The sequence below is a fragment of the Telmatherina bonti genome, assembly GCF_933228915.1.
Source record: "Telmatherina bonti genome assembly, chromosome: 7".
NCBI classification, from domain to species: domain Eukaryota; kingdom Metazoa; phylum Chordata; class Actinopteri; order Atheriniformes; family Telmatherinidae; genus Telmatherina; species Telmatherina bonti.
In genome coordinates this window covers 33,367,295-33,394,020 of record NC_136625.1, presented here as the reverse complement: position 1 = coordinate 33,394,020, position 26,726 = coordinate 33,367,295, and the positions used below count along the sequence as shown (strand labels likewise).

Below are 26,726 nucleotides of genomic sequence, written 5' to 3'. Positions count from 1 at the left end.
GAGGCTTGAACCAGTGACCTTCTGGGAGGCCACAATTCCAACCACTATGCAATAATTTAAATTAAATTCTTGAAAAAAAATTCATCAATGTAAATTTGGGAGAACATTTTAAATCCCAAGGATAATAAATACCGTCTACCAGACCATCAAAGGATTCAAAGAATCAGGAGGAATCGATGTATGTTTGAGACAAAGTCAAAGGTCAAACTGAATGCTGGGAATCTTGGCGTCCTCATGATGTGATTCTCTTCTTGAACAGTTCACCCAGAAACCTGGAAAGGCAGGTCAATGCAAAGGAGAAGCTACATGCGAAACAGATCCAGAAGTACGCCGTCTTCTCTGGACCAAAGCTCATTTAAAATGTTCTGAGTGGAAACCTGGATGAAGATGTGGAATTGTTTGTGGACAGAATGGACGGCGTGTCCTGCAGACTAAAGAGGAGAGGGAGCATCCAGCTTGTTATCAGCCTGCATCTCTGATGGGATGGGGTTGCATCAACTTCCCCAGCATCCCTGCTTTTCTTGAGCTGGAGATTTAGAATAAAAGTAGATAAATAAATACAAATAAAAACAAAGGATAAAATAAATGAATAAATTTCGTGCCTGGTGATTTTATTGTTAAAGTATTTGTATCCCACCACTCAGCCACGTCTTCCAGTCTCAGGTTATGCAAAAAAGACTAAACTACCCATCAGGCCTTTCACGCTCCTTCCCCCCCAATCATTACCACGCCGCACAGTGCCACCTACTTTCCACGATCCACCCTCCACCGCGGTCCACGCCCGTGCTGCTGCTTCATGCCCCTCTCACAAAACGGGAAAAACATCCACTTCCGAGAGGTCTACTTTCCTTCTTTGTTGTTTTATTAATACCATTATTTCCTTTATCCCGTTATTTAGTGAACGAAATAGTCTCACTTGCTTATTTGACACAGTCAAAACACGAAATGTAATTAAAAACGCAGAATTACACATTTTATACATATCTAATATACAGATTGTAATAAATATTTAATTAAAGAACATGTTTGTGGATTTATATATTTGTATAAATTGTATTATATTTAAGATATATTTTCTGCAGACTGGTTTAAAACTGTAATAACAGTAATTGTATAAAGGAGCATTTAAGGCTATTTAGAATGACTGATATGGAAAAAAAAATCAGTTTTATCCGGTTGGCAGTGAACGCATCTTCGGTCCGGACCAGGGGGCGTGGGTTTGACCGGCTTCCCGAGGATCAGACACAATGAGCCGTCAGACAGAGCACGTTGGGCCCGTGGAATTAGCACCATCTTTTAGCATATTATCACTCTCTTTTGTGCCTTCTTTTCAGATTTACTGAGTGATTTTTTTTTTTTAAAACTACTGTAAGGTTTTATGGCGGTACCAAGACTGAACCGGAACCAGCTTGTTCGTCGAGTTTGATGAAAAAAAAACAACGAGGTCCAGTTAAGAGTAAAACGTTGCCATTAGCGTCTCCTGCTGTTTTATTTTTTTTCTATTTAGAAACTAGAAAATCGAATTTGTAACCATGTCTTTGACCGCTTCGTCTGATTATTTCGCTGCGGAGTGTTTGGTGTCGATATCCAGCGGTCCCGTTCTGCACAGACCCACCCCGGTCGCCCTCGCCAGCCAGCCGGCCACGGTGGGCCTTCTCCCCGGGGAGCCCGACGGCTCCAGCGAGGACAGGGAGGTACGGGAGACGATGAGGCTGGAAGGGACGAACATGATGACGGTGGCTGGCATCCTCACCGACTTGCACAGCAAGTTCCGTCCCATGTCGACCTACTCGGAGAGCAGCAACTCCTCGTGCGGCGGGGAGAGCGGCTACACCACGTTGTCGGACCCGACCACCCCAAACATGACCCCCTCCGCCACGCCGGTGCCCGGGCAGCAGCAGCCGCAGCAGGCGGCGTTCAGGCCGGCTGTGGGGGTCGGCTCCCCGGTCAAGCGACATCAGTGCACTTTTGACGGCTGCGACAGAGTTTACGGGAAATCATCCCACCTGAAAGCACACATCCGGACACACACAGGTACACACACACACAACTCAACTTTCCTCCTGTTTTCTCTACTTTATCACATGCTTTATTTCTAAAAACAAACCCTTTTATTATATATTCTAAATGATTAAACACACTTTAAACCCGTTAAGGCCCAGTTCTGCCTCTTTAACCAGCGGTTTGGTGCAACAATGTGTCCACACAAACAGTGGAAAAACAAAAGAAAACAGAGTGACTGTGACAAAGAAGTAAAGTAACAAAAGAACTGGGCTGGACGTGAAAAGCTGTGACGTTAAAAGTCTTCCTCCCCGCTGGATTTGCATATGAAATGAACGTAAGACGAAACCTTTAACGTGGGGAACGTTGTGTTCACGTGTCTGGCAGCAACAAGTGCGGGTTGCATTCACACCTTCTTCTGCTCCTGCTTGAGATATTCTTATATGAAGATGTTGGAAGGCTGATATTTGCACCAACTCTTCATTTTAAACGCATTTCTCATCACATTGTTGGCTGCACCCTCATTTGCACGCAGCTGCATCTCATCTAAACCACTAAAAACTCTGTGAAATGAGATGATCTGCAGGAAAAGTGGAGTTGCACAGCTTCCATCTGAAATGTGCGTGTTATTTTTCTCGCAAATTAGCGGGTTGTTGGTGCGTCACGGAGCAGGCGCAGACGGATTAAGGGCAGGAAACGGCTGGGAAGAAGCTGTGATGGGAACGCCCACGGAGACTTCTGTGTCAACAACGTGGCCACGCTTTGTGATCCTGAAAATGGCACCGAGCTTCTTATTTATTCACTTATCCTGAGTTTGACGCGTTTGTGCTGCAAGACAATAAAGCCCAAACTAATCTGGAGTCCTTTAACTCCTACATGTGTCATGTGATGACCTGAATGTAACTTTTTAAACACTGACTTTAGGACAAAAGCGGAGATTTTTCATCCATTACCTTGTCAGAAATCTTAATTTTAAGAATAATATAACTCTGTTTCTTTAAAGGTGGAGTATGTAAGATTTTTATTATTTTCAAAATAAATTAACTAAAAAAATAACTACAATCATAGTTAAATAGGTTTTTTTTTTAAAAACATGTAGGTTCCAGTCTGTCCATAATTGATGTGCTATTAAATTACAAGTTTAATTAATGACAAAGACCCATCTTAAATGTTTGCCTACCAGTAAAAATAAGTGCTTTTTGTCATTTGTCATTAATTAAACTTGTAATTTAATAACACATCAAATATGGACAGATGGAACCTACATGTTCAAAAAACTTTCTAATTATGATTGTAGTTATTAGTTGATTTATTTAGAAAATATTGAAAATCTTACAAACTCCACCTTTAAGCTCTAGAAGCAACAAGTCAGCTTTTTGTCATTTGTGATATTTTAGGTGTATTTTGGTGACGTAGAACTGCCTGTAGAGTCAACACAGGCAGAATCCACTGTCAGATTATAAATTTAAAACTATGTCGAGTGAATTTATCAGTAGATCCAGCATCATTAACCTTGTTTCTCATTTGCACATCATTCTCTCAAGTCTTAGCTTTCAGCAGAAAAAAATTATTGACAAAAAACAAGACAATAGAAACTGTTTATATATTTACTCTTTGTCCTCCTGTTTCTTTATGCTATTTACATTTTATTCAGCCCCACCATGACTTAAAAAAAAACCTATATTGTCTTCATTCCAGCCAAAGGAGGACTATTATTTTAATAAAACTTTCTGCTCGCGCCTTGATCTTCGGCTGCTCCTGATTGGACGCTGCCGTCATTTTGAGCTCTCTGATTGGAGGAAAGTTTCATATCATTTCAGGCACATTATAGAGGTCTATCTGCAACATAGTAGTGATAGTGATGTATTTTTTTAAATTAAAATGTGATTAATAGTGTTATATTGAGGGAAAAAAAGCCATATATCACCTAAAGTCAGCAATCAGCATCATTTTTAACGGTAGAAGTGGATCATGCTCTAACAACCTAGCAGCGTTTTAGAAGCTGAGCCTTGATGCCTGAACGAGACTGTAGCCGTGTGCTGTTCCTTTGATCTTATCATTAAAATGGCTGAAAGAAGCTGCGTAAACGTAAAGCTGTTGTGTAAAATAATCTGATTAAGCCGGAGTGAAAGGCTTTGTTGCTTTTCTTTGTCTCCAGATTTACTCTAAGTGGAACATGTGAGATTTACAGAGATGTGTGCCAAGTCGCTGCGGCGCGTTACTAACCGATGTGTCCTCGCTCCGCTGCAGGTGAGAGGCCCTTCCCCTGCGCCTGGCCAGGCTGCGAGAAGAAGTTCGCCCGCTCCGATGAGCTCGCACGCCACACCCGCACCCACACGGGGGAGAAGCGCTTCCCGTGTCCGCTGTGCGACAAGCGCTTCATGCGCAGCGACCACCTGATCAAGCACGCCCGCCGGCATCCCAACTTCCAGCCCTCCATGCTGAGACGCAACAAGGGCGCATCTGCAGCTCCAAACCAGACCGTGTGTAACTAACGGGGTCTGAGTCGCCGGTTTTCTCGCCTACCTGAGGCAGGTAGAGGGGGGGTCAAATCGGCCTTTAGGAAACCAGCTACAATCAAGTCCAAAAGATTAGGGCTTCAGGCTTTGCCGTGTTCCACTCCGGCGTGTGCACGGCAGGAGTTTCGGAGGGAAAGCTCTGCACCCCCACACGGATGACTAATTTGGCAACTTCTCCCTATCCAGGAGCAACAAGGGGTTAGAAAACGCTCCTTTTCTTTCTATTCCTGTCACTGTTTCCCGTAGCAACACATTTTGGACCTATCACACTTCTGTTTGCATCCCTGGTCGCACGCGTCACAGCGTGGCGTGTTTGTAGAATGGCGGACTGAAGCGAGCCCTCAGAAGTGCTGCGAAGCTTCACAAAAGCCCGACATTAAAACACAGTTTTACTAAAACATGCAAAGGCAAGTGAGAAAGTACCGAACATGAAGATGTTGCACCCCAGAGAGGTAGAGGAATGATTTTTACCTCCAAGAATGTATTGACACTGAATCAAAACCATTTATTGGTGAATTTGTTGAATTAGATAAGACTACCTTATCAGTCAAGGTACTTCACATTGATACAAATCTTTATAAAAGCCCCAAAATTTAACATAATACCACAATATTATTATATAAAGCAGAAAACACAGCTGGAGCAACACACTTTTTTTTTTTTTTTTTTACCAAAATAAATCACAGAATACCTCATCGTTTCTGACCGTTTCATGGCAGCACTCTTTCTTTCTACTACGACTCGCTCATTTCAGGATCAAATGAGAAGCAGAATCACAAAGCGGACTTCATGCAACCACATCACCTCGTTGTGAATCACTTTCACAAGTAAACAGGGATTATTCTCACTTTTTTTTTTTTTTTTTGTTAAAATCTGCACATTCAGCATCCAAAACCCCTCCGGTTCCTCCGACATGCTGTTTGTTCAGTAACATTTCCTGACTTTTAGTAATCATGTGATATTAGGTAGCCTGGCGATGTCTAGAATCTCTCTTTTTGTTCTTCTTCTTATTTAAGTTGTTTATTTTTAGCATTTAGTGGCGACGACTTCCTTTACTTCATTTCAGTTTAGTTTCTTTTGTTTCCTTTTTATATAAAAACTGTAGATTAAACATTAATTTTGCCAGAAAGTGGATGAAATTTCACTGTAGAAGAGCAGTTTGCACGACTCTCTGAAGGCTAGGTTAGTAATCAGCCCTTCTGACACATAATACGCAGCAGTATTATGTCTAATCTTGATGCAAATGTATATAAGCTTTAAGCTTTTTAATGTAGAGAAATTGTTATACTACTAGCAGCAGAAGTAACGCGTGATGAATTGTAGTCCTTATATTAGGGGGTAACGTGCGCTGGATAGGTCAGCGTTGCCTGTGTGAGTCGGTGTGTGTGTTACTGACAGAACTGGGAAAAGTGTGTATGCGATGGAATTAAAATTTCTTTGTTTTTTAAAGGGGGGGAGGGTTGACGTGAGTGGAGCTCAGTTTTCAGCCTGCTGCCTTCACAAGTGAGAGCATTCACTTGACTCTTGTGGGATGTGGGGTCAGACGGGAGAATGTGGGGACTGTTGTGTTATTCTCGCTGTGGCAGATCGACGACTCGCACAAAAACTTAAAAACCTTGGTGGAGAATTCAACGGGCCAGAATTTGCTTTGACATTTTGTTCATCACCAGATGGTTGTCTGAGGAAAATCTTCAGAACAAATGTGGATTATTTCAACATCATCTGTCATGTAAACCAAAGTTTCCCTGCTTTTAAGGCCACATTCACACTGCAGACTCTGTCAGCGTCTGAACAGAACAAATACGGGTCCACATGTCGCCCAGTTCACTTCATATGCAGGTGGAAGTCAGATGCAGATGCGTTTCAAACAGACGTCCGTCAGAAAAATCACTTCTGTTTAATCCAACCTTTACACCATCAGAGTGACGCAGAGGAAGCAGAAATCTGACTAGATGTCTCCTCACACTGGAGGTGCATTTTGCCCTTTAAATCCTGAGCCAAGAAATAACTGGGCTGAAAGCTTTTAGGTACTTTTTGGTCCTTTTTAAACAAAGTCTTAAAAACAAGAAAAACTTGAATGTGGTGTCAGGTTTACTGCAATGCAGAGGACATCCACCAGGGGGCAGCAGACGAGTCTCAGATTGGAGACAACTGAGGTTTAAATAAAGCTTTTACAATAAGCTGATGCTTCAGGAACAGCATCAGATTCTGCTTTTATATTAATAAAACAAGCTGCCATGGAGCTGTAAGACCTGCAGTGTGAACGTAGTCTTAACCCCGCTGTCGAGTCCGAGTCTGTGTCCTGGTCTCTGGTCTCCACACCCTTTGACCCACTCATGGACATATTCCTCTTTATCTCAGTGGCAACTCTTCTTCAGGAAACTGTAAAAGCCTTAATCATAACTCCTTTGCACCACGTTTACAGTCGGATAATCGTGTAGGTTCATGTCTTCCCCTTCTGTGGGTGTTTTACACAAACTCATGCAATATGGCACTTTTTTTTCCCAAAAGGTGTGTTTGGCTGAAGAGTGCAAAGGTTACTGTTTCTACAAGCGAGCACTGTGGAACTTTGCTTTATGTGTTAATAACCAATGGTTTGTTTAAAAAAAAAAACACACAAAAAGATGAGAGAAAAAAGAAACTGCATTTTGTTTAGTTTTCTTTCGTGTTTGCTTAGTTCTGCAGCCATCGTTTGTTTTTCTTTAGATCGAACTCGTTCCATTGTTGTTCCCAGATCTGTTGACTTTGTCTCTTCCAAGCCGAAGCTGCAGAAGTCTTCCCCTTCCCCGCCGAAGCGTTTCGGCCGTCACGCGGCGCTCTGATGTTTCCTACACGGCTTTTCTCTGGAAGTGGCGACGCTTTCGGTTGCTGCTGGCAGTAACCTGTCACACCTGGACTGTTTTCACCGAACAACAAACGCAGTAAATGTGTGTCTTTGTTTTCACCGCTCACCGCAGGTGGAAGCAGCGCCGGATACGCAAAAGCTGAATCACAAGAACATACCTCACGTTGTTTCCTTTTTCTTTCCAGTATCTGCTGAGTCCATCCAACCAGTCTTTCAGAACATTTGCATTTCAGAAGACGAGGTGGTCTGTAGTTAACTGCATATGCAATATCTCTCCAACCGGCGTAGCAACAGACCTCCTGAGACCTGCCTAATGAAGCTTTGTTGCTATGACACCGTGGTAAACGGATAAATCCTCCAATGGGTTAAACCCAACGGCCGGCTGGGCTACAGGCTGAAAAGGGGCATTTAATCACAAAGTATAAGTAATACGTGTAGACTGTCATTTCATTGAAACGTTCAGTAAACTGGTTTGTTCATATCCTGGAATGTGGCTTGTGACAGCAGAGCATTATGGTTTTGTTTGTTTGTCGCTAAGCTGCCCCGCTGCGTGGAGGGAAAAGCCACACTAATTCAGATATGCACATTGTACAGAAGTGGATGTTTTTGTTTTTGTTTTTTTCTTAATCGATGGCTGATTTTTTATATCATGTAATTTTTAAACTCCTCTTATCAAGCTTTAGTTCAGAGAAAAGGAACTGTGGAACGAAGTAAATGCTGCATCAAGCTGTTTTCATATTTATTCTCAGGCATCTTAAACATTTGGAGTCTCAGCGCCACCTTACTGCTTTGTTTTACTGATTAATTTATTATGTATCAAGCGTATCATTTGTGTGGTTCAGTTACTTTCATAACCTTTTTTCTTTTTTTTTGTTTTTGTGACAACAGTACTAATATTAAATGGTTCCAATCTCTGCTTGCGTAATGCTTTTTTCCCCTTTTTGTCAAATAAAAAGTTTATAGCTAAACTTTCACGTGTTTTTTCTCATGTTTCAGCTTTAAACAAAAAAAAAAAAAAAATTTAGAAATGTACTTAGAGGATAAAGTGTCAGATCAGAAGGAAATCATGCGCTTTCTTCTTTTGAGACGTTCTCTTCAGTCGCTCATATTATGGAATATAAATGTAACTAAACATTATTATGAAACAAACTACTGATGAGTAGGTAATTAAAGATTAGATCATTACATGTAAGATTTGTCACATTTATTAAATGAGAAATCTGGAATATGACTATAATAAAGTATAAAAACCTGGATTAAACAGCTGAAATATCAAAACGACATCGTCGTGGTATCTGATCGGACACCATGCTTATGTGTTACAGCAGGAACATCCTTTCTGGGATTTCCAACAGTTTTATTTCTAAATCTCTCAGAAGTGAACAAACGGCACGTTTTGTGTCATCAGAGTGATATTTAGTGACATTTACTTATTAAAAAAGAATTGAATCCGGTATTTTCACCAGCAGATATTAAGTCCTGAGTATTGATTTGTCCCTACATAGTACATGTACTGCTGGGGGTACATGGGGCCCTTCGGACCAAAAATATACACAAAATGGATATAATAGGATGTATTTAACATGTCAAAAGTTAATTAGACATATGGGGGGGGGGACAAAGTCATCTTTCTTTGTTGGGGGACAGAAATACAAATATCCCTGTTATATGTTATAAATAAATTATATGAAAAATACTTTATTTGTCCAGAAGGAAGTTTCAAGTTGGGACAATTACCGAATAACCTCAGCTTGACTTATGTAGGTGGTCATCCATCCATCATCTATCCTCAACCATCCATCCATTTTCTTAACCACTTAATCCAGTTCAAGCTGGAGTCTATCCCAGTATTCATCAGTCAAGCGGCAGGTACATTCTGGGCAGGTCACCAGTCCATTACAGGACCAACACAGAGAGACAAACAACCACACACACACACTCCTAAGGACAAGAGTCACCAGTTAACCAAGCATACATGTCTTTGGAAGGTGGGAGGAAGCTGGAGAACCTGGAGAGAACCCACACATATACGGGGAGAACATGCAAACTCCACACAGAAGTCCCCCTAGCCAACACCGCTAACCACTACGCCACCGTGCCACCATGTAGGTGATTATTTTGGGAATATCTCTTTTTAAAAATGAGGAAAAATGAAATAATCATGTGAAACAAGCGACACAAACTCAAGATAAGAGAGGGAATAAACTGTGATGTGGAGAGAAAGACATTAGTTGTGGCCACTCTGGGCTTCCATAGTTCCCAGTCTAACCATGTGACTAAATTAAAAACCAGACAAACTTAAAAAAAAAAAAAAAAAAAAAAAAAGGCTCACAGATATTAGTAGAATTTAATAGAAGCTGAGCCCAGACGTATCATGTGACAAGCCGTCCATCCGCCTCAGATTTTGTCTTTGTTCCCGCCAAGAGCCGGTGAGCCCCCGCCTCACGTCCTCAGCACGTGCTCACGGCTCTTCTTGGCTGTGCCTCTGTCCTAGTCTGTCTGAGAGGCCTCGTCATCCCAGATGGTGGAGGTCTCCGTGTCGCTGAAGTATCCGGGCTCACCGGTGTAGTGTGTAGGGAAGAGCAGCAGAGGCTCCACTGAAAACGCCTTCAGGTCCCTTTGCTTGTAATGCTGCATGTAGTGGTCTCTGCGGGGACAAGCAGGCGGACACGTTACAGAAAGCTGAAACCGGCCCTCGGAGCACGATGGTTTAAGACCCACTTGGGGTGCTTGTTGAATATGATGGGTAGAAACCCATCGACAGGCAGCATCTTATTCAGGGGTTCAGCCTGGAGCAGCTTGTTGGCTCTGCTCAGAGACACGGTGTAACCCAGCGTCCAGTAGGAGTAGCCTGGGTGCACCAGGTTCCTGACCCCCTTCACCCACTGCTCCAGCTTCTTTATCTGCAGCCGTTTACGACCCACATAACTACAGGAAGACGGGACACATCACCACCGAAACTTTAGATCCAAAGTAGGTCCTCCTGGGCTGCTGGTTTTCCATGTATCCCTGCTCCAACACACTTGGTTCATATTAAATGGATCCAATAGTCTATGAAGTTCTGCACAGTGAGTGGTTGTTACGACCCCCGATGGAGTTTGTCCAGGGGTACAAAGGGGTGGCAACATTAACAAAAGAAAACAAGGAAGATGTGCAAATGAAGGCTTTATTTAGGACCCACTAGTTTTTAAAAAGCATCAAAGGTCAGAAATCAAAAGCCAAAACAAACCCAACAACAAAAATATAAACCAAAGCTGGCACCAACCCAGCTGTAATCACAAAAGCGTCAAATCACAAACACCAAACAGTCAATCTCATTCGCTGTCAGTGAAGGAGTGGCACGCTGTGGCACCAAGGCTCAACCAAAACACAGCTGCCAGGAACGACGGTCGGTGACAGCCTTTATTCAGGTGCTCAGTAGAAGGTCCGGCCAATCAAGAATAGGTGAGCATGTGGCGACCAATCAGCATCCAGCACATCAGTCTGAGGGCAGTTCCAGGAAGAAAGCCAGGTGTGCTCAAACCGCCAGGTGATGATGGTTGGAATGATGATCAGCTAGATGACTGGCCATGGGCCGTAACAGTGATTTATTTGAGTCAGGTGTGTTGGAGCAGGTATACATGAACAGCCTGCGGGATTGTGGCCCTCGGGGACCGGAGCTGGACACTCCCGCTTTAGATGGACGGGAATTTATAAAAAGGAAAAGAAAATCCTCACTGACATGAGATCCCAGTCAAGCCCCACGGTGTGCACGTTGTCCATTACTGCCGCCAACTGCCTGGAAAAGCTGGGCTCGAATCTGACGTCGTCCTCCAGGACAAGCACCTGCTTGAAGTGGCTGAAGAAGCAGCCGATCTCCCCTTTGGTCAGCACGCGGTCTGAATACGGGTCTATGTAGCCGGGCAGTATGTCTATGCCCAGAACCTGCAGCTGCAATGAGTTCAAGGCCCTGTCAAACATGGGAGCAAATGTATTTTTCTTTTCCTCATCACATGTTTGTTCTTGCTTGCTTAAAGCTGTTTTTGCAGAAACTTTTCTGTATTTGTAAATAAAGATCGTTTCGAAAGCCTCACTTCCTAATCGACTGTAGTCCATAGAAAACTTAACACGGCCTTATTAGAAAGCATTCGGATGATGTTATCGTGTCATTTATAATATTACAAACTTTCTGAGGAATGTTTCCAACAGCTTGTTGGATGAACTGGTTCCAAACTGGTACCAGTAAGATTATCCTTAGTGACATGCAGCATATAGTTTGAAAATCCTCCCAATTTTCTACATTCTAATCATTTTAATAAAGATTTAAACTAAATTTCCGTTATCTTTCTTTCTAAAACTTGAGTTTATGGAGTTGTTCGTCCACCGAATGTCCTACTTGCCGTCCACAGCTTCCGTTAGCGTAGCATCAATTCCGAGGACAGCCAGAGAACTCAGCATCCTCTCCCTCCTGTCGGCGGACGCTTCAAATTAATCAGAAATATCTGAAAAAGGGAGACCATTAGCTGACTCAATCCACTCTGAAATTGCTGGAAAAGATTCCCGAAACGCATGTGTACCTCATCAAATCCCATCTTGCGAGCCTGTTTAGGAGGAGCGTGCAGGTGCTGCGAAGGCGCCATCGTGTAGTCGACTGGAACAAAAGAGTTTTACGTGAAAATAACAAATGTCATTTTCTCTTTCAGTCTTTTTGAAAGGAACTTGTTGCACTTGTTCAACATTAACTGATGTCAGATGTGAAATTGTGGTATTTTAGGAAAGACGGGGGAGAAATAAGCGGCGGGAGGTTTTTATCACCGGAGTAAGGCATGTGTCATGGCTGCGAGAGCTCTGCAGGGCAAACATGCAAAGTTCCACCGAGCTGCAGAGACGTTCGTTACCATCAATCATGCTTCTATGCACACAAAATAAGAACTTACTGAGTCCCTCTGTCAGTGTGTGGCTGAAACTCTCTTCTTCTTCCTCCAGAGTCTGGTCTTGTCTGAGCGGAACTGGTAAATATCCATAATGGTCTTTCACATATTAACACGTCAGGTTGTGTTCTGGGACATGAGAAAGGTCCGAGTGAAACGCCACAGTAGTCAGATTTCCTGTAGTTTCCTGAACATTGCACGGTTTGGCTTTAGACTGGTCCAACTGGGAGGACTGGCAGATGTCTGGAATGTTTTCCACTTTGGAATAATCTTTCTTTCTGTAGAACGACAGACTCAAACAGCTTGGAAATGACCATAATGATCATTTCTGATGTATTTCACACACCTGCAGGCTCCGGGTCAGCAAAGACCCGGCTCTGATCAAGAGGAGCACATGATGAAGATCAAATAATGTCACCATGTGTTGCTGTTCCTCTGCTTCAACACATTTCAGGACCTGATATGGAGCTTGGATTATTTGCTGATATGAAACCCCTGGGTGCAGTATCGATAGACTGAATGTTTATATGAATTTCTGGCTGGTTTGCCATCCCGAGCGCCACACTGCAAAAACTCAGCCTTAAAAAACAAGGAAAAAAATATACAAAAATTAGGTAAATGTTGCTTAAAATAAGACAAATTATCTGCCAACAGAACAAGAAAATTTGGCTTGTTAAGACTTCCCAAAACAAGTAAAATACTCTTAAAACAAGAGGAATTCTCTGGCATAAAAACTTAGAATTATCTTACCTTTAAAAAAATAAGCATATGTGTACTCAATTTAAGATTTTTAATCTCACTTAGACTTCAGTTTTTGCAGTGCACCCAGCGGTGTAGTCCAGGGTATACGCGGGTAAACGGAGTATACACACTTCTTTTTCTGTCAGCACTGAGTATACACACTTCTAAACCGCCTGTGATGCTGCTTTTACAATAAAAAACATCCCAACACACGTAGCTACGTCGCCCAGCAGCTCAGCTAAGGTTAGCCTTAACCAGTTAGCCATCTGCTGTGTTAGCTTTAGCCTAAACATAATCATAATAAACATATATGTATATATATATATGTCTCTCACCAGTCTGTGTTCCAGTACTGGTTTAGTCATTTCATAACCCTTCCTCCCTGACACCAAAGAGCAGAAATGATCCAACAATGAGCGGATATACTGATGGATTTTTGGGCGATACTAAACAGAGTAGTTTTACATGTCACTTCTTCTGAAACAGCGTTTTTCTGGGCCTTTTTTTTTTTCTTTTAAAAAAGGTGAAATATTGAGAGTATACCGACTTCTTGAGGGTCCACTACACCACCGCCGCCACCTGACCAGTATACAAGTCTCACAGGAAAAGATATGACCTGCTTTCCTTGCAGAGAAAGCAAAGGCTATGATGTCATCAACGTGGTAGGGGTAGTCACGGTGAGGAGGGTAGAAGGCCATGTCTCGGCTGGCTTTGCGTCTCATATCCAGCAGGTAAGTGGAGTGCACCATGGGGACAGCAAAGCAGCCCCGCCGCTCCCACTTACGGATGGGGATATACTCTGGGGTGCATCTGTAGTAGCCCTTCGCATTAAAAAAAAGATATTTTCTAACTTTTTTACTGAACATTCTGCAGAACCGTCATCCCATCCAGCCCGTGTCTACCTGGGGAGTGATCCCACACCAGAAGTTGGAGTAAAGGCTTTTCGATTCCAACATGGGTGCAGCAATGGTTAGGTTCTCTGACATCAGGTCAGCGAGGACGTGGCGGTTTGTCAGTAAGTTGTCGCTGTCCACAAACTGATGACAAACAGTCATCAGTTTCAATTCTACAGTCATTTAGCAGACGCTTTTGTCCAAAGCAACTCACATACACACTCATAGCTCGATAGGCACATCGGGGGGCAACTTAAGGTCTTGCCCAAGGACACTTCAGCACATAGACAGGGGAAGCCTGGAATCAATCCCAACTTTCCAGTTGCAAGTCAACAGCTCTTCCTCCTGAGCTACAGCCGCTCAATCTGACAAACACTCATTAAGACTCACCTTCCTCTGTGACTGTCTCACCAGCATATAGTCTGCCCAACGACGTCCGGCAGCTTTCAGAGCCGCCTGCTTTAACTTCGTCACATGAGTGAACCGGGAGTTGGGCCAGTGTTCGGGTCCCTCCTCATCGTCATAGGAGCTGAGGATAAAACAGAAGAACAGGCCTGATATGGATCAGGATGCAACTTTCAGCGGTTCAGTGCATAAATACTCTTGTTTGTCCACTTAAACGTTACCATGACACTCTTTAGAATTGATTCAGGATTGGATGATCAGCATGAGACGATATCACAAGCTGGTTTAACTCAATCACCTGCATTCATGTTACACAAAAACACTAATACATCAAAATCTAATTTCCTTCCGAAGTTCAGTCGAGGTTTCGGATTAAAAACAGGCTGGAAACACATTCTGGATGTCGAGATTTAACCCTTAAAACTCCTAGAAGCTAAATGTAGAAGCTGAAGACTTTAATCCCAGTCAACACCCAGACCTGATGTTTTCAGGACAGCATCAGCTGTCAGATTCTGAAGCTAAAAGGATGTAAAATGAATAAATTAATAGACACAGCACCATAAAGAAAACCCTCATTTAGTTATGTATGCTACGATTTACCAGCTAACGCCTCAAACACATTTCCAACTCAGCAGCTTTCTGGCTTCACGGTGCATCAACATTGTCTTCAAGTCACAGAGCCATTTTTTCCTTCTTTTCAGACACAAATAGAAATTTCTGCTCACTTGTTCGTCTCTGGCTGCTCCTACTGAACATTACCATCGATTTAGGTTATCTGACTGATGGAAGGTTTGACAAGAAACGGCTTCATCTGAATTTCTGAGTCAAAACAGAAGTATTTTAGTAAGACGAGGCAAGTGTACAGAACCTTTCATGTATCAGACAATTCAAAGTGCTTTACGTAAAACATGAAAAGCATCACATCATACTACCACAGTGTAAGAGATAGTGATCTTTTTTATGATGGAAATGTGATCAATAATTGTGTTTTCATGCTACAGTGTTCAGTATTCAATTCAGCACATTTATTCAGATATAACACCTGAAAGACTTGATAGACCACCTAAAGGGTAAGCCATCCATCACCATTCACCCCCAAGAGTTACACACACCAGTTCCTGAGAAACTGTTGACGGTATAACTGGGCACACTGGAGATCTGGAGGAGTTTAAGGGTTAAACGTACTGCAGGTCAGAATCACTTACTGGTAAAGATGAGAACAGAAATTACTACCAATACCAAGCACAGCTGTGAATGGACGGTGGCCACCAGTGGCCAAAATTCTTCCAGACATTAACTTGTGTTAGTGTGAGTGGACCCAGCGGCTTCAGCTGCAGCGATGACAGCACCACATGTCAACTTTCGTCTTCTGGCGTTATTTATGTAGCTACAAAAGGCTCCATTTAAAAGGATAAAAGCATAAGTTTTAGTAAAATGATTACATACCAACAGAAACGCAGTTTTTTAATGATAGATTAGATATTTCTGCAGAAATATCTTCGGCAGAAGATGGATGGATAAACGGATGGATGGATGGATGGATGGATGGATGAACAGATGGATGGACGGACGGACGGATGGATGGATGGATGGATAGATGGATGGATGGATGGATGTGTGGATGGATGGATGGATGGATGGATGGATGGATGGATAGATGTGTGGATGGATGGATGGATGGATGGATGGACAGATAGATGTGTGGATGGATGGATGGATGGATGGATAGATGTGTGGATGGATGGATGGATGGATGTGTGGATGGATGGATGGATGGACAGATGGATGGATGGGTGGATGTGTGGATGGACGGATGGATGGATGGATGGATGGATGGATAGATGTGTGGATGTGTGGATGGATGGATGGATGGACAGATAGATGTGTGGATGGATGGATGGATGGATGGATAGATGTGTGGATGGATGGATGTGTGGATGGATGGATGGATGGACAGATGGATGGATGGGTGGATGTGTGGATGGACGGATGGATGGATGGATGGATGGATGGATAGATGTGTGGATGTGTGGATGGACGGACAGATGGATGGATGGATGGACAGATGGATGGATGGATGGATGTGTGGATGGATGGATGGATAGATGTGTGGATGGATGGATGGATGGATGGATGGACAGATAGATGTGTGGATGGATGGATGGATGGATAGATGTGTGGATGGATGGATGGATGGATGGATAGATGTGTGGATGGATGGATGGATGGATGGATGGATGGATGGATGGATGATGTGTGGATGGATGGATGGATGGATAGATGTGTGGATGGATGGATGGATGGACAGATGGATGGATGGGTGGATGTGTGGATGGACGGATGGATGGATGGGTGGATGTGTGGATGGACGGATGGATGGATGGATGGATGGATAGATGTGTGGATGGATGGATGGATGGATGGATGGATGGATAGATGTGTGGATGGATGGATGGATGGATGGATGGGTGGATGGATGGATAGATGTGTGGATGGATGGATGGATGGACAGATGGATGGATGGGTGGATGTGTGGATGGACGGATGGATGGATGGGTGGATGTGTGGATGGACGGATGGATGGATGGATGGATAGATGTGTGGATGGATGGATGGATGGATGGATGGATGGATGGATAGATGTGTGGATGGATGGATGGATGAATAGATGGATGGATAAACTTTGACTAGTTTGTTGTCTTTTCAATACACATCATGTAAAAGATACGTATGAATCAATGCCGTTGGGCCATTTATCACCTCATCAATATATTATATTGAATAAGAATATACCAATATATATATTGGTATATTCTTACCAACCAGAATGTCTCACATTCAGCGGAAAGAAGCGACAGGGATAAATGGAGACAGAAGGACCTAAAGGCAGCAGGACAAGGCAGGAAGAAGGCGAATGCAGGACATGCTCATTTAACAAAAGCTGCTGCAGCGGCAGAATAAAGACAACAGGAGCCAAAATCTAAACATAAAAAACTCCAAATAGATGAAAAGAAAAGCTCAGGCTGGAGGTGAGGACAACTGGGACAAAGACGGGAGAGGACTGACAACAAGGGTCTGGTAAAGAGCTGAAGAATCCAGCAAACAAGGAGAAAATGAGACAATCAGAAAGTAATAAAGACTAAAACCAGAAACTCAACCAAAAACCGGAGCACATCCCACAGACATGACAGCAGCTCAGATTTGACAGGATTTCATTTCAATGCCAGACTCACCTGGGATGTTCCGTGGGTCTCCATTCCACAGAGTGATACAGGTGCTGAACTCTGGTGAGCCACTCGTGGAGGATGGCAGTGCTGTTGTCCACGTTGTGATCAGAAGCGGCTCAGAGAAAACACACACACACACGTTTCTCTGGTTCTTTCTCTAATATCCTCCTTTAGAAACCATCAGGAAGCCTGACCCTCACGCTGAACGTAAAACTGCTTAAATGTTTCCACGTCTCTGAATCTGACTGAATATAAAGATTCCAGAAAGATGCTGGACTTTAGGTAGTCCAGCCTGTCGATGCATCCCAGGAAGAAAGGCAGGCAGTGCTGCACGTGACGATGCTGATCATCACCGTGGGCTTCAGAAAGGAAGACTCCTCACGCACGAGCCCGTCAGCTGGCAGCTCCTCTGAGTTGCTGATCCGGATCAAACATGCAGCCAAAACTACCAAACCGAAGCGGAGCCCCTTGAATTCAGAAGCCATTTTTCAGCAGAGCAAAACTGGGCGTTTGTGAAGTCAAACTGGTGTGTTTGAGGACGAGAGCTCACACACATGATAAAACACACGCGCACACACACACACACACACACACACGAGAGAGGAGAAATTACACAGATATGAGAAAAGAAGTTTTCTTCTCGTCTTTTCGGTTTTTCTTTACATTTACATGTTTATATAGAAATAAAACATAGAAAATATCTATCTATCTATCTGTCTGTCTATCTTTCTATTAGGGGTGGGAAAATCGAATTGAAAATCTGGATTTTTTTTGCTTCATAATTTTAAAATTGATTTTTTTTTTGTTAAAAATCGGATTTTTTTCAATAAACAAAAATAATCCATTTTAAAATTTTTATCATTTATATTGTTTTTATTGATTTTTTAACTCGTCTTCTTGGGCGTTATAGCAGCAGAATGATGGTCTGGCTACTGCGTTGTTTTTTCCTGATTGAAATAAAGAAAAATGAAAAAGTTTTATTCATTTTTTTTGTTTTCTAATCTACAAAAATCAGCAATATCGAAGAATTGTGAGAATCGCAATTTCAATCCAATCGGCATCCAAAAAAATCAGAATTGAATCGAAACAAAAGCATATCGTCACAGCCCTATTATCTATCTATCTATCCATCTATCTATCTTTAATATTAAAATAAAATAAAACTATAAAGAAGACCGAAGCATATAAACCTATAACCGATGCAAAAGATGGCAAGTGGTGTTTTTTGTTTCTTTTTCAAAAACATGATTCATTTTAACAATCGAAAATGTGGACAAATCCCCCGTAGGAAATAAATGAATAAATAAATAAATTAGTAAATAAATAAATATATGTAAACAAGGTTCCAAATTAGCAAATATTAAATGTGCTTATACATTAGTGGGTGGTCCTGCTGTAAGAGGTTCATGACCAATCAATCGTGACAAACCAGTTAGAGTTTGCTGTTGGGAAGAGGCGTTGGCCATTTTGCAGCAGTGGCTTGCCTTTGCAAGAACGGCTATTGCCTTTTGCCGTTTTTGGATCTTGGCGCTCCTGTGGTTTATTGGGAAGCAACGCCAGTTTCAGTGACACAGCTAACACTTGTAATTGTTGTTGCAAACAAGTCGTTTTTAAAAGCTCTTTGCGTCTTTGCTTTTTTTCTCTCCAACTATATGCTAAAAAGCAATGACCTGGAAAAAGTTTGATAGGATCAGTATTGGTATGCTCTGCAGATTCTCATAGCAAAATAATTTACAATTACAATCTGCAATTCAACTAAGTCTCGTTATACATCATTACATAGCTAAACACCAGAAAAAAAGTGTTTTGAATTCTTAGTACATAATACATTACTCTGAGTAACTATCAAACTATGGAGTATTTGTAAGGAAGTGGAGATTTGTGAGTGCAAATGTACTTTTTAAATCATTCAAACGCTTCTGTGATCTCGACAGTTCACTGCTTTTATTGGTAATAATTTAATAATTTCCTGTCTTTCAGGAAAATCAGGCAATAAAACAAAATCTCAACTTAAAATGTTCACCTTTCATTTTATTGATGCAAAAAGAAAAAGCAGAAAAAAGAAAAACCCTTGTCAACAGAGCACTCTGATCAATCCAATCCACATGTGGTGGGTTGCCACCAGTCATGGCAACCATCATGTTTTTATTGTTCATCATCATCCAAACCATGCCGCCTCAGAATGTGAAGCATCCTGATTGGCAGGAAACAGGACTGAGGATGTAGTGTTTCACTCGGCCATCTCTGAATCTCATCGCAGCATTTCTTCAGCACTTGATGAAGCGGTGTGTGACCTCATAGATTCCCACCGAGTCGCTGGCTTTCTCATCATAATCAGTCCAGTCCTGGAATGTTTAAAATGAGAAAATGTTTTCTTTTGTGATCAAATGTTTTATTTGCATTTTTTTTTCTTGTTATGTAGACACAATGCACAAACTTCCAGCCCCTCCCTTCCCATCCCACAAACATTAATCCTCTAGTACAGGGGTGCCCAAAGTGGGGCCCGCGGGCCAAAATCGGCCTGCCAGGACTTTGCTTTTGGCCCACTAGTCGCTGTTTATATTAATACCCTACAGAGCCTAATGAAAAGACAATACTTCCAGTGTCATGAACATAGACTGCATATAAAAATATGGGCGGAGCCTCCGTGACATCGCCCATCAGTTTCTGAAGAGCTGAATTGAAGCTCGTTGGGCGGTTCCTACCATCGCCATCTTGGCAGCGGCATGCGTGTCGTCTCCCCAGGAAAATACAAATATGGGTAAAGAGGTGGAGCTGAAGGGTGGCGTTTGAGCGTCATGATGGATGATTGACATCGAGTGAACTCCGAGCTTTCTGTAGCTAATAGCTAACCGAGCTAACCTGGAGATAACAGGAGCTAACCAGCTAATGGAGGTAAGCAGGCTAAGCTAAGCCACGTTGTTGACCGGCTAAAAACCACGGTTGTTCTATGTTTTTCTTACTTGAAGAGGGAGATCGGGTACCTGTCAATCAAAAGGACACGCCCCTAAATATGCCAGTTTTCAAGATTAAATCACTCCTAAATGGAAGAGTTAGAAAAAAAATTCACTCTCCCCACAGTTGTCATGAAGGTAAATCTGACCTATTAACTGAAAATGGATTTTTGAACCAGACTGTAAACATGTTTATTTCTGCTGTGAAGTTGGTGTTTTTAACATGGGAGTCTATGGGGATTCCCTCTGTTCTGGTGCCAACCCCTAGTGGATGGAGGGGGAACTGCGGTTTTATGCACTTCAGCATAAGCTTCACTTTTAACCACCAGAGGTTGCCGCTTGGTCATGAACCTCAATAGGTCCAGACTCAGAGGGACCCTAACTGACTCACACCTCAATGACAAACTCACCTTATCAGTGAGCCAGGTACCAGCTAACATGGAGAGTCTGGTGATGTCTAAATATCCACTTCATGTGTCCCAGTAAGTATCAGCGACTTGCATTGTTCAACATGTACTGTTTTTTTTGTTGTTGTTGTGGACATGTTGCACTTGGTTGCAGTTTAGTGGCTATAAATTTTGTGTCATCCCCCTCCAACTATGGCTTTATCGTTCCACTGCTATATTAATTTAAGTAACATGTTATTTTCCCTGATAGGAAAAAATACATTGTATTAGCTAAAGAATAATTAAACTAACTTTATACATTTACTTGTGTTTCATCATTTTCAGTTTGGCCCTTTGAGATAAAAAGTTTGGGCTCCCCTGCTCTAGCATAAAACAAAACATAACAACTATCAATGTTGATAAAAAATTCAACAAATTTCCGATGGATGTGTGCAGAAAAATGTAGCAACCTTGAATTCACCTGTGAGGTTTGATTTTAATTTGATCCGCTGCCTTGTACCAGAATAAGATATTTTGTTGTTTAGCATTATGGATCCATGCTGTAGAGATTTCCTTATAAATTATATCTATTGATGTCAAATACCAATGCAAGATATTTATGCAGTAATTAATTAACTAATTATTTTTTTGCTGCCATTAAACCTGCCAAAATTATTTGTTTTTTGCATTGTGATATATTTATTGTCAATAGATTATTTAGAATAAGCGTTTGAGGGTTTACTGGAATATTTTGTTCTATTATCAAAGTTAAATCTGTTGCAACCTCTTTCCAAAACAACCGGTTGACATTCCCAGATCATATGCAACAAAGTCCCTGGTTTACTCTGTGAGCAGAACTATCTAGAACCTTCATTCTATAAAGTTTACAGGGTGTTAAATAAGTTCTGTGCACAGATTGATAATGAATAATATCATCTGGGTACTTAAAGGATAAAATTATATTATTTCATACATCATTCCAGTCAAATTTAAAATCCCTATTTAATAATAATATGTCCCTTCTCCAAACTGCATCTAAAGCTAGAGGTCTATAAGTTTTTCAGAATGTGTTGATATATGTAAGTGACCATACTTCTTGTTTTTAACTTATGAAAGAGCTCAAACAAAGGATGTTCAGATAGGTTTTTATCATTTGGTATATTTTGTGCCTGAAGTGCAGATCGAACCTACAAATGAGAAAATAAAACTTCAAACTGCTTGGAATGAGCGATGAGAACAGAAGAATGAACGAATATGCAACAAAATCCCTCTAGATATGACTCGAACTGCTAACAACTTGAGTGGACACGCTGCCTCCATCACGTTTACCTTTTCCAACAGGTTGATTTCAGGAAACTGCGTTCCAGTCTCGGCTCCTTCTGCAGCGAAGCCCGCCTGGAGGAGAAAAGAAGCCACACAGGATTATTATATTATTATCTGAAGCTGGGAACATGAAAAAAATAATCTGCATATAAAACTTACACGATACAGCATGTTTAATGTGTTTTTTTTTTTAAGTAAATTATGATTTTCAAAGACAAATTAAAGACAAAGATTGTTATTCTGTCTGGTTGTCTGTTAGAAACCTTAGGCAAAAATTACTGGATGAATTTTCATCATATTTTTCTGAGAATGGGTTTAACTTAGATTCCAATAAATCTTGGGAGTGATCTAGATCCGCATCTGGATCCAGGAATTTTTGTTGAAGGATTCTTTATCACTGCAAGATTGAGCTATTTTCAGTATTGATGCATATAACTCCACAATACACACTCAAAAATAGAGGTACCAGCTTGTACCTAAAAAGGTACAAATGCTTGTCGCTGGGGGTGTACTCTTTTGAGAGACATTTCTGTACCCTTCAGTTCTGGTCTATTTTTGTACCTTATCAAGTTCAACCTCACCTTATCAAGTTATGTTTTTTATGTTTCCACAGCATTAGGCCTGGTCCATGCAATTTAGCAATATTATCTTATCTTTAATCTAGAAATAATCTTCAAATACTCAAAATACTGACCAGACATACACTTAGTTTGCAGCATCTGACCTTCATTGTCTGGTGTAGTAAATGACTGTTAAGTAGTACTACTGTCATCACTCAACTCTGCTCTAGTTTGTAACATTACAGCCATTAACATTACATTTATCAATGCTGCAGGTACCCTTATGGTCAAAATGGTACAAATTTGTACTTTATGTCACTTTGAACCCTTTTTTGTACTCTGAAGGTGTTCTTCTGGTCTCTTAAAGACCAGTATTGTACTTTTGAGAGAACATTTCTTTAAAATGTACCTATAGGTACAGAAATGTCCTTATCTTGTACCTCTATTTTTGAGAGTGTATGCTTGGACAAAAAATGAATTCTTTTCCTTCCACCGTCATTTAGCAGACGAATTTATCCAAAGCGACTTACATGTGATGAGTGATTAATTCATCACAGCAATTAACATAACATACATGTGTTGTAGGTGGGAGGAAGCTGGAGTACCTGGAGGAAACCCACACATACAAGTGGAGAACATGCAAATTCCTTACAGAAAGACCACAGTTTAACACCCCCTAAACCCTCCTATTTTTTGGCCACAATTCTAAAAAAAAAAAAAACTTTGCATCGTCAAAACAGCGCACACCCACAGTAAAGCATGGTGGTGGTAGTATCATGCTTCAGGGTTGCTCTTCTTCAGCTGGAACTGGTGCTTCAGTCCAAGTGGAAGAAATTTTGTAAAGTTGCAAACATCAGATTAATTTATGGTTCAAAAAGCTGAAGCTGAAGAGTAATTACCCTTTTCAACAATGACACCAAGCATACATCCAAATCTACAAAAACTCTGCTTCATCAGCAGAAAATTTCAGTTCTGGAGCCAGAACCCAGACCTAAATATGATAGAAAATCTGTGGAGTGTCCTGTAAAAAAAACATGTCCTTACAATCTGACAGATTCAGAATGAATCTGCAGAGAAGAGCGAGCAAATATTGAATAAATCTAAAGATTAGTTTAAAGATGTCCAGTTTTTTCTGTCTTATATTTAATTCCCGAAGAGATGTGTTTGTTGTTTGTTTGTTTTTTTAGTAAAATTGTGCAGGTTACAGGTCACATTAAAGTTTTAAAAAGTTTTAAATGATTTATTGTTTTGTTTTGGGGTTTTTTTTAGCAGCCATCACCCCTTTAAAACCTGCCATTTAAATACAGGCGTGAACATTTTTTTTTAATTTTTTTTTTTTATCCACCATATGTATTCTTGCATCTTTGTACGTGTTTTGTGTCATCTTACATGTATGGGTGCATGTGTACATGTGCATATTTATTCTCCCCTGAACAGACAAATAAACAGACCTTGTTAAAATAAAACAAATAAATAGAATATTCTTACTTGTGGTTGGAAGTCAACAGGCTCAAGGCCTCGACACTCAAACTGCACCATAGTCTTGAAGGTTTCATCATCACCGGCCTTCATCCCAGTAAATAACCGGTGCCATGAAAGGAAAGAAAAAACAAGCTGATTGCACTTCTGATTTCATTTACATGATGCTGAGATCCGCTTAAAACGGAGAAAGAAAACAAATAAGCAACAATATCCAATGAAATCTAGTGTTATCTGACATAATTTCAGACTTGACTGATCCATCTGAATCACCAGGGTCTGCCGATTACATTTTAAATATGCAAATAAAAACTATATGTTGAGTTGCACATCAGTCATTGGTGTCTGCAGCTGGATGCAGAGCACATGTGTGTGTAATGCTCCTACAGATACATGTCATTGTGCTGGATGAGAGCAGGTTGGGGATTTCTGCTTACATTGTAAGGTGTAATTGTATCTCCCAGGATATCTAGAATAAAAGGAAAGGGACATTTAAAGAAAGACTCACAGGTTTTTCCATGCTAAAAAGACCAAAAATAATCAATACTATGAATACCAATGGAGTTTTCTCTTGCACAAAGTTTACACTTCTGCACCATACTGGCACTTCCCCTCCCTCCTTTCAGAGGTACACTCTCCTAAAACACACAGAAAGATTGGATGGATTAAATATTGATTATCTGAATCTTTATTTAACTGAATAGACAACAACATGTTCATTCTCACCACCAGGGTTACATACTGCCATTTATCTGGGATCTCTCCACAGTTCCCACACTTGAGCTGAAATGAAGGTAAAACAGAGACTAGCGTGACTAAAACATAAGATCATAAAACATCTTAGTATTTCATAGTAGTTCTGAAAAGACCATAAACAGAGTAAATATAACTTATTAAATGCTGGTACAAATGTTCGATTTTGATCAGACTGACATGTCAATTGGGTACAACTGTATTGTTAGATGCCCATATATGTATAAAGATACATATGGCAGTACGAAGATTCAATCCAAACCAACTTTATTTATAGAGCACTTTTAAAACAATGAAGTTGATAGGGGTGGGAAAATCAGAATTTTTTTGCTTCACAATTTAAAAATCTATTTTCTGGTTAAACAAAAAAAAAAAAATCTTATTTTTTTTTTTTTTCAAACAAATAAAAATAATCCATTAGAATGTTTTTTGTCATTTTTATTGTTTTTACTGATCTTTTTACTTGTCTTCTTGGGCATTATAGCATCAGAATGATAATCTGGATACTGGGTTGTTTTTTCCTGGATGAAATTAAGAAGAAGAAAAAAAAAGACAAGACAAAAAAAAAAGTTTTATACATTTTTTTTTTTTTTAATCTACAAAAATCAGAGATATCGAAGAACTATTAGAATCGGCATCCAAAAAATCGGAATCGAATCAAATCGGGACAAAAGCATATCGTCACAGACCTAATAGTTGACCAAAGTGCTTTACACAGTCCCAGGCTCAACAACCAATACAAACATCACAATACATAACGAGTAAAATAATATAATAAAATCTGTGTATGTGTAAGAGTATTTATGTTTTCTGCAGTGATTTTGACCTGTCTGAAATAAATGAATGAATGAATAAATACATAAATAAATAAACAAATAAATAAAGTTTTTAAGTTCATCCTCACTAAGCTTGGAGGTTGGTCTATGTGGTGACAACACAAAGGATGTCAACATAAACATCTGTACACTGACCTATTTCTAAATGTTCACATTTCTTCAGTAGTTTACAATTGAATATCGTTAAATTAGCAGAGAATGTGTCAAATTTCTTAATATTGTCGAACATAAACGGAAAATAAATTAATTATAATATTATTAAATTAAAAATGTAAATTAGCATGCTAGCTACATAGCCATGGTACCTTCAGGAACCAGCGGAAATCGTCCCCCAGTGGCCTCACTTTAGTGATATTCTCCAGAGTGGCTTTAAACTGGAGGCCAAATTTCTGTCATGCATTGGACAAGAAGAAAATTAAAATTAGCACACGATTATATCAAATATGTGCATTATTTGCTACATACACGAGTGGAACGATACATACCACCATCTTGACGTCCTTACGCTGACCACGTTACTTTGTGTGTTCATGACTCCTCGTAAATTCTATATCCAGAAGTATCCTCTTGTGTAGCGACAGCCTGATTTATAATATTCTACTGTTATTTTGCAGTTATAACCCGAGTGGAGCTAATCTAACTCAGCAATATTTAATATTCAAATTTGATTTATGACAGATTCAGTTTATTGAAATAAAAAGTTACGTTTTCAAACGCTTGAAATTTCCTGTGATTTTCCTGTCATTAAACTACACTGTTCTTGCTGTCAACGGCGACCCCTGGTGGACAAACCCAGAACAAGCCGAGTCTTTCACGCGTCCACCCACATTAACTCAAACCTATTGAAATGGATTCAAATAACCAGACAAAATCATCCGCATCAGTTTATTGATT

At 40.7% G+C, this 26,726-nt stretch overlaps 3 protein-coding genes across 3 annotated transcripts; 1 reads left to right on the top strand and 2 right to left on the bottom strand.

Annotated features, from left to right (window-relative positions):
• Positions 1–1,255: 1,255 nt before the first annotated feature.
• Positions 1,256–8,297, top strand: LOC306758355 (Krueppel-like factor 9). The gene is made up of 2 exons (XM_079243666.1): positions 1,256–2,034; positions 4,252–8,297. Exons 1-2 carry the CDS (start codon positions 1,533–1,535, stop codon positions 4,494–4,496), a joined length of 747 nt encoding a protein of 248 aa, XP_079099792.1. The 5' UTR covers positions 1,256–1,532; the 3' UTR covers positions 4,497–8,297.
• A 1,558-nt stretch (positions 8,298–9,855) lies between these two features.
• On the bottom strand, positions 9,856–18,026 carry LOC306758550 (procollagen galactosyltransferase 2-like; the record flags this gene model as incomplete). The annotated part of the gene is given in 12 exon segments (XM_079243877.1): positions 9,856–10,012; positions 10,087–10,293; positions 11,087–11,314; positions 11,741–11,822; positions 11,825–11,846; positions 11,922–11,995; positions 12,282–12,374; positions 13,609–13,837; positions 13,919–14,053; positions 14,321–14,438; positions 17,548–17,656; positions 17,834–18,026. Coding segments are annotated over 12 exon segments (1,647 nt in total).
• Positions 18,027–19,551: 1,525 nt separating this feature from the next.
• czib (CXXC motif containing zinc binding protein) lies at positions 19,552–26,340 on the bottom strand. The gene is made up of 8 exons (XM_079243290.1): positions 26,318–26,340; positions 26,138–26,221; positions 24,970–25,026; positions 24,800–24,881; positions 24,681–24,712; positions 24,253–24,330; positions 22,211–22,276; positions 19,552–19,886 (listed from the first exon to the last, which is right to left on the bottom strand). Exons 1-8 carry the CDS (start codon positions 26,321–26,323, stop codon positions 19,809–19,811), a joined length of 483 nt encoding a protein of 160 aa, XP_079099416.1. The 5' UTR covers positions 26,324–26,340; the 3' UTR covers positions 19,552–19,808.
• Between the last annotated feature and the right edge of the window lie 386 nt (positions 26,341–26,726).

Excerpts from the sequence above, each read along its gene's own strand:
- LOC306758355 (XM_079243666.1), top strand. The coding sequence starts at position 1,533 with ATGTCTTTGACCGCTTCGTCTGATTATTTCGCTGCGGAGTGTTTGGTG. Across the intron at positions 2,035-4,251 it reads ACACATCCGGACACACACAG|GTGAGAGGCCCTTCCCCTGC; the intron begins GTACACACACAC and ends GCTCCGCTGCAG.
- czib (XM_079243290.1), bottom strand. Across the intron at positions 25,027-26,137 it reads ATTTCCGCTGGTTCCTGAAG|CTCAAGTGTGGGAACTGTGG; the intron begins GTACCATGGCTA and ends CCTTCATTTCAG. Across the intron at positions 24,713-24,799 it reads TGCAAGAGAAAACTCCATTG|ATATCCTGGGAGATACAATT; the intron begins GTATTCATAGTA and ends CTTTTATTCTAG.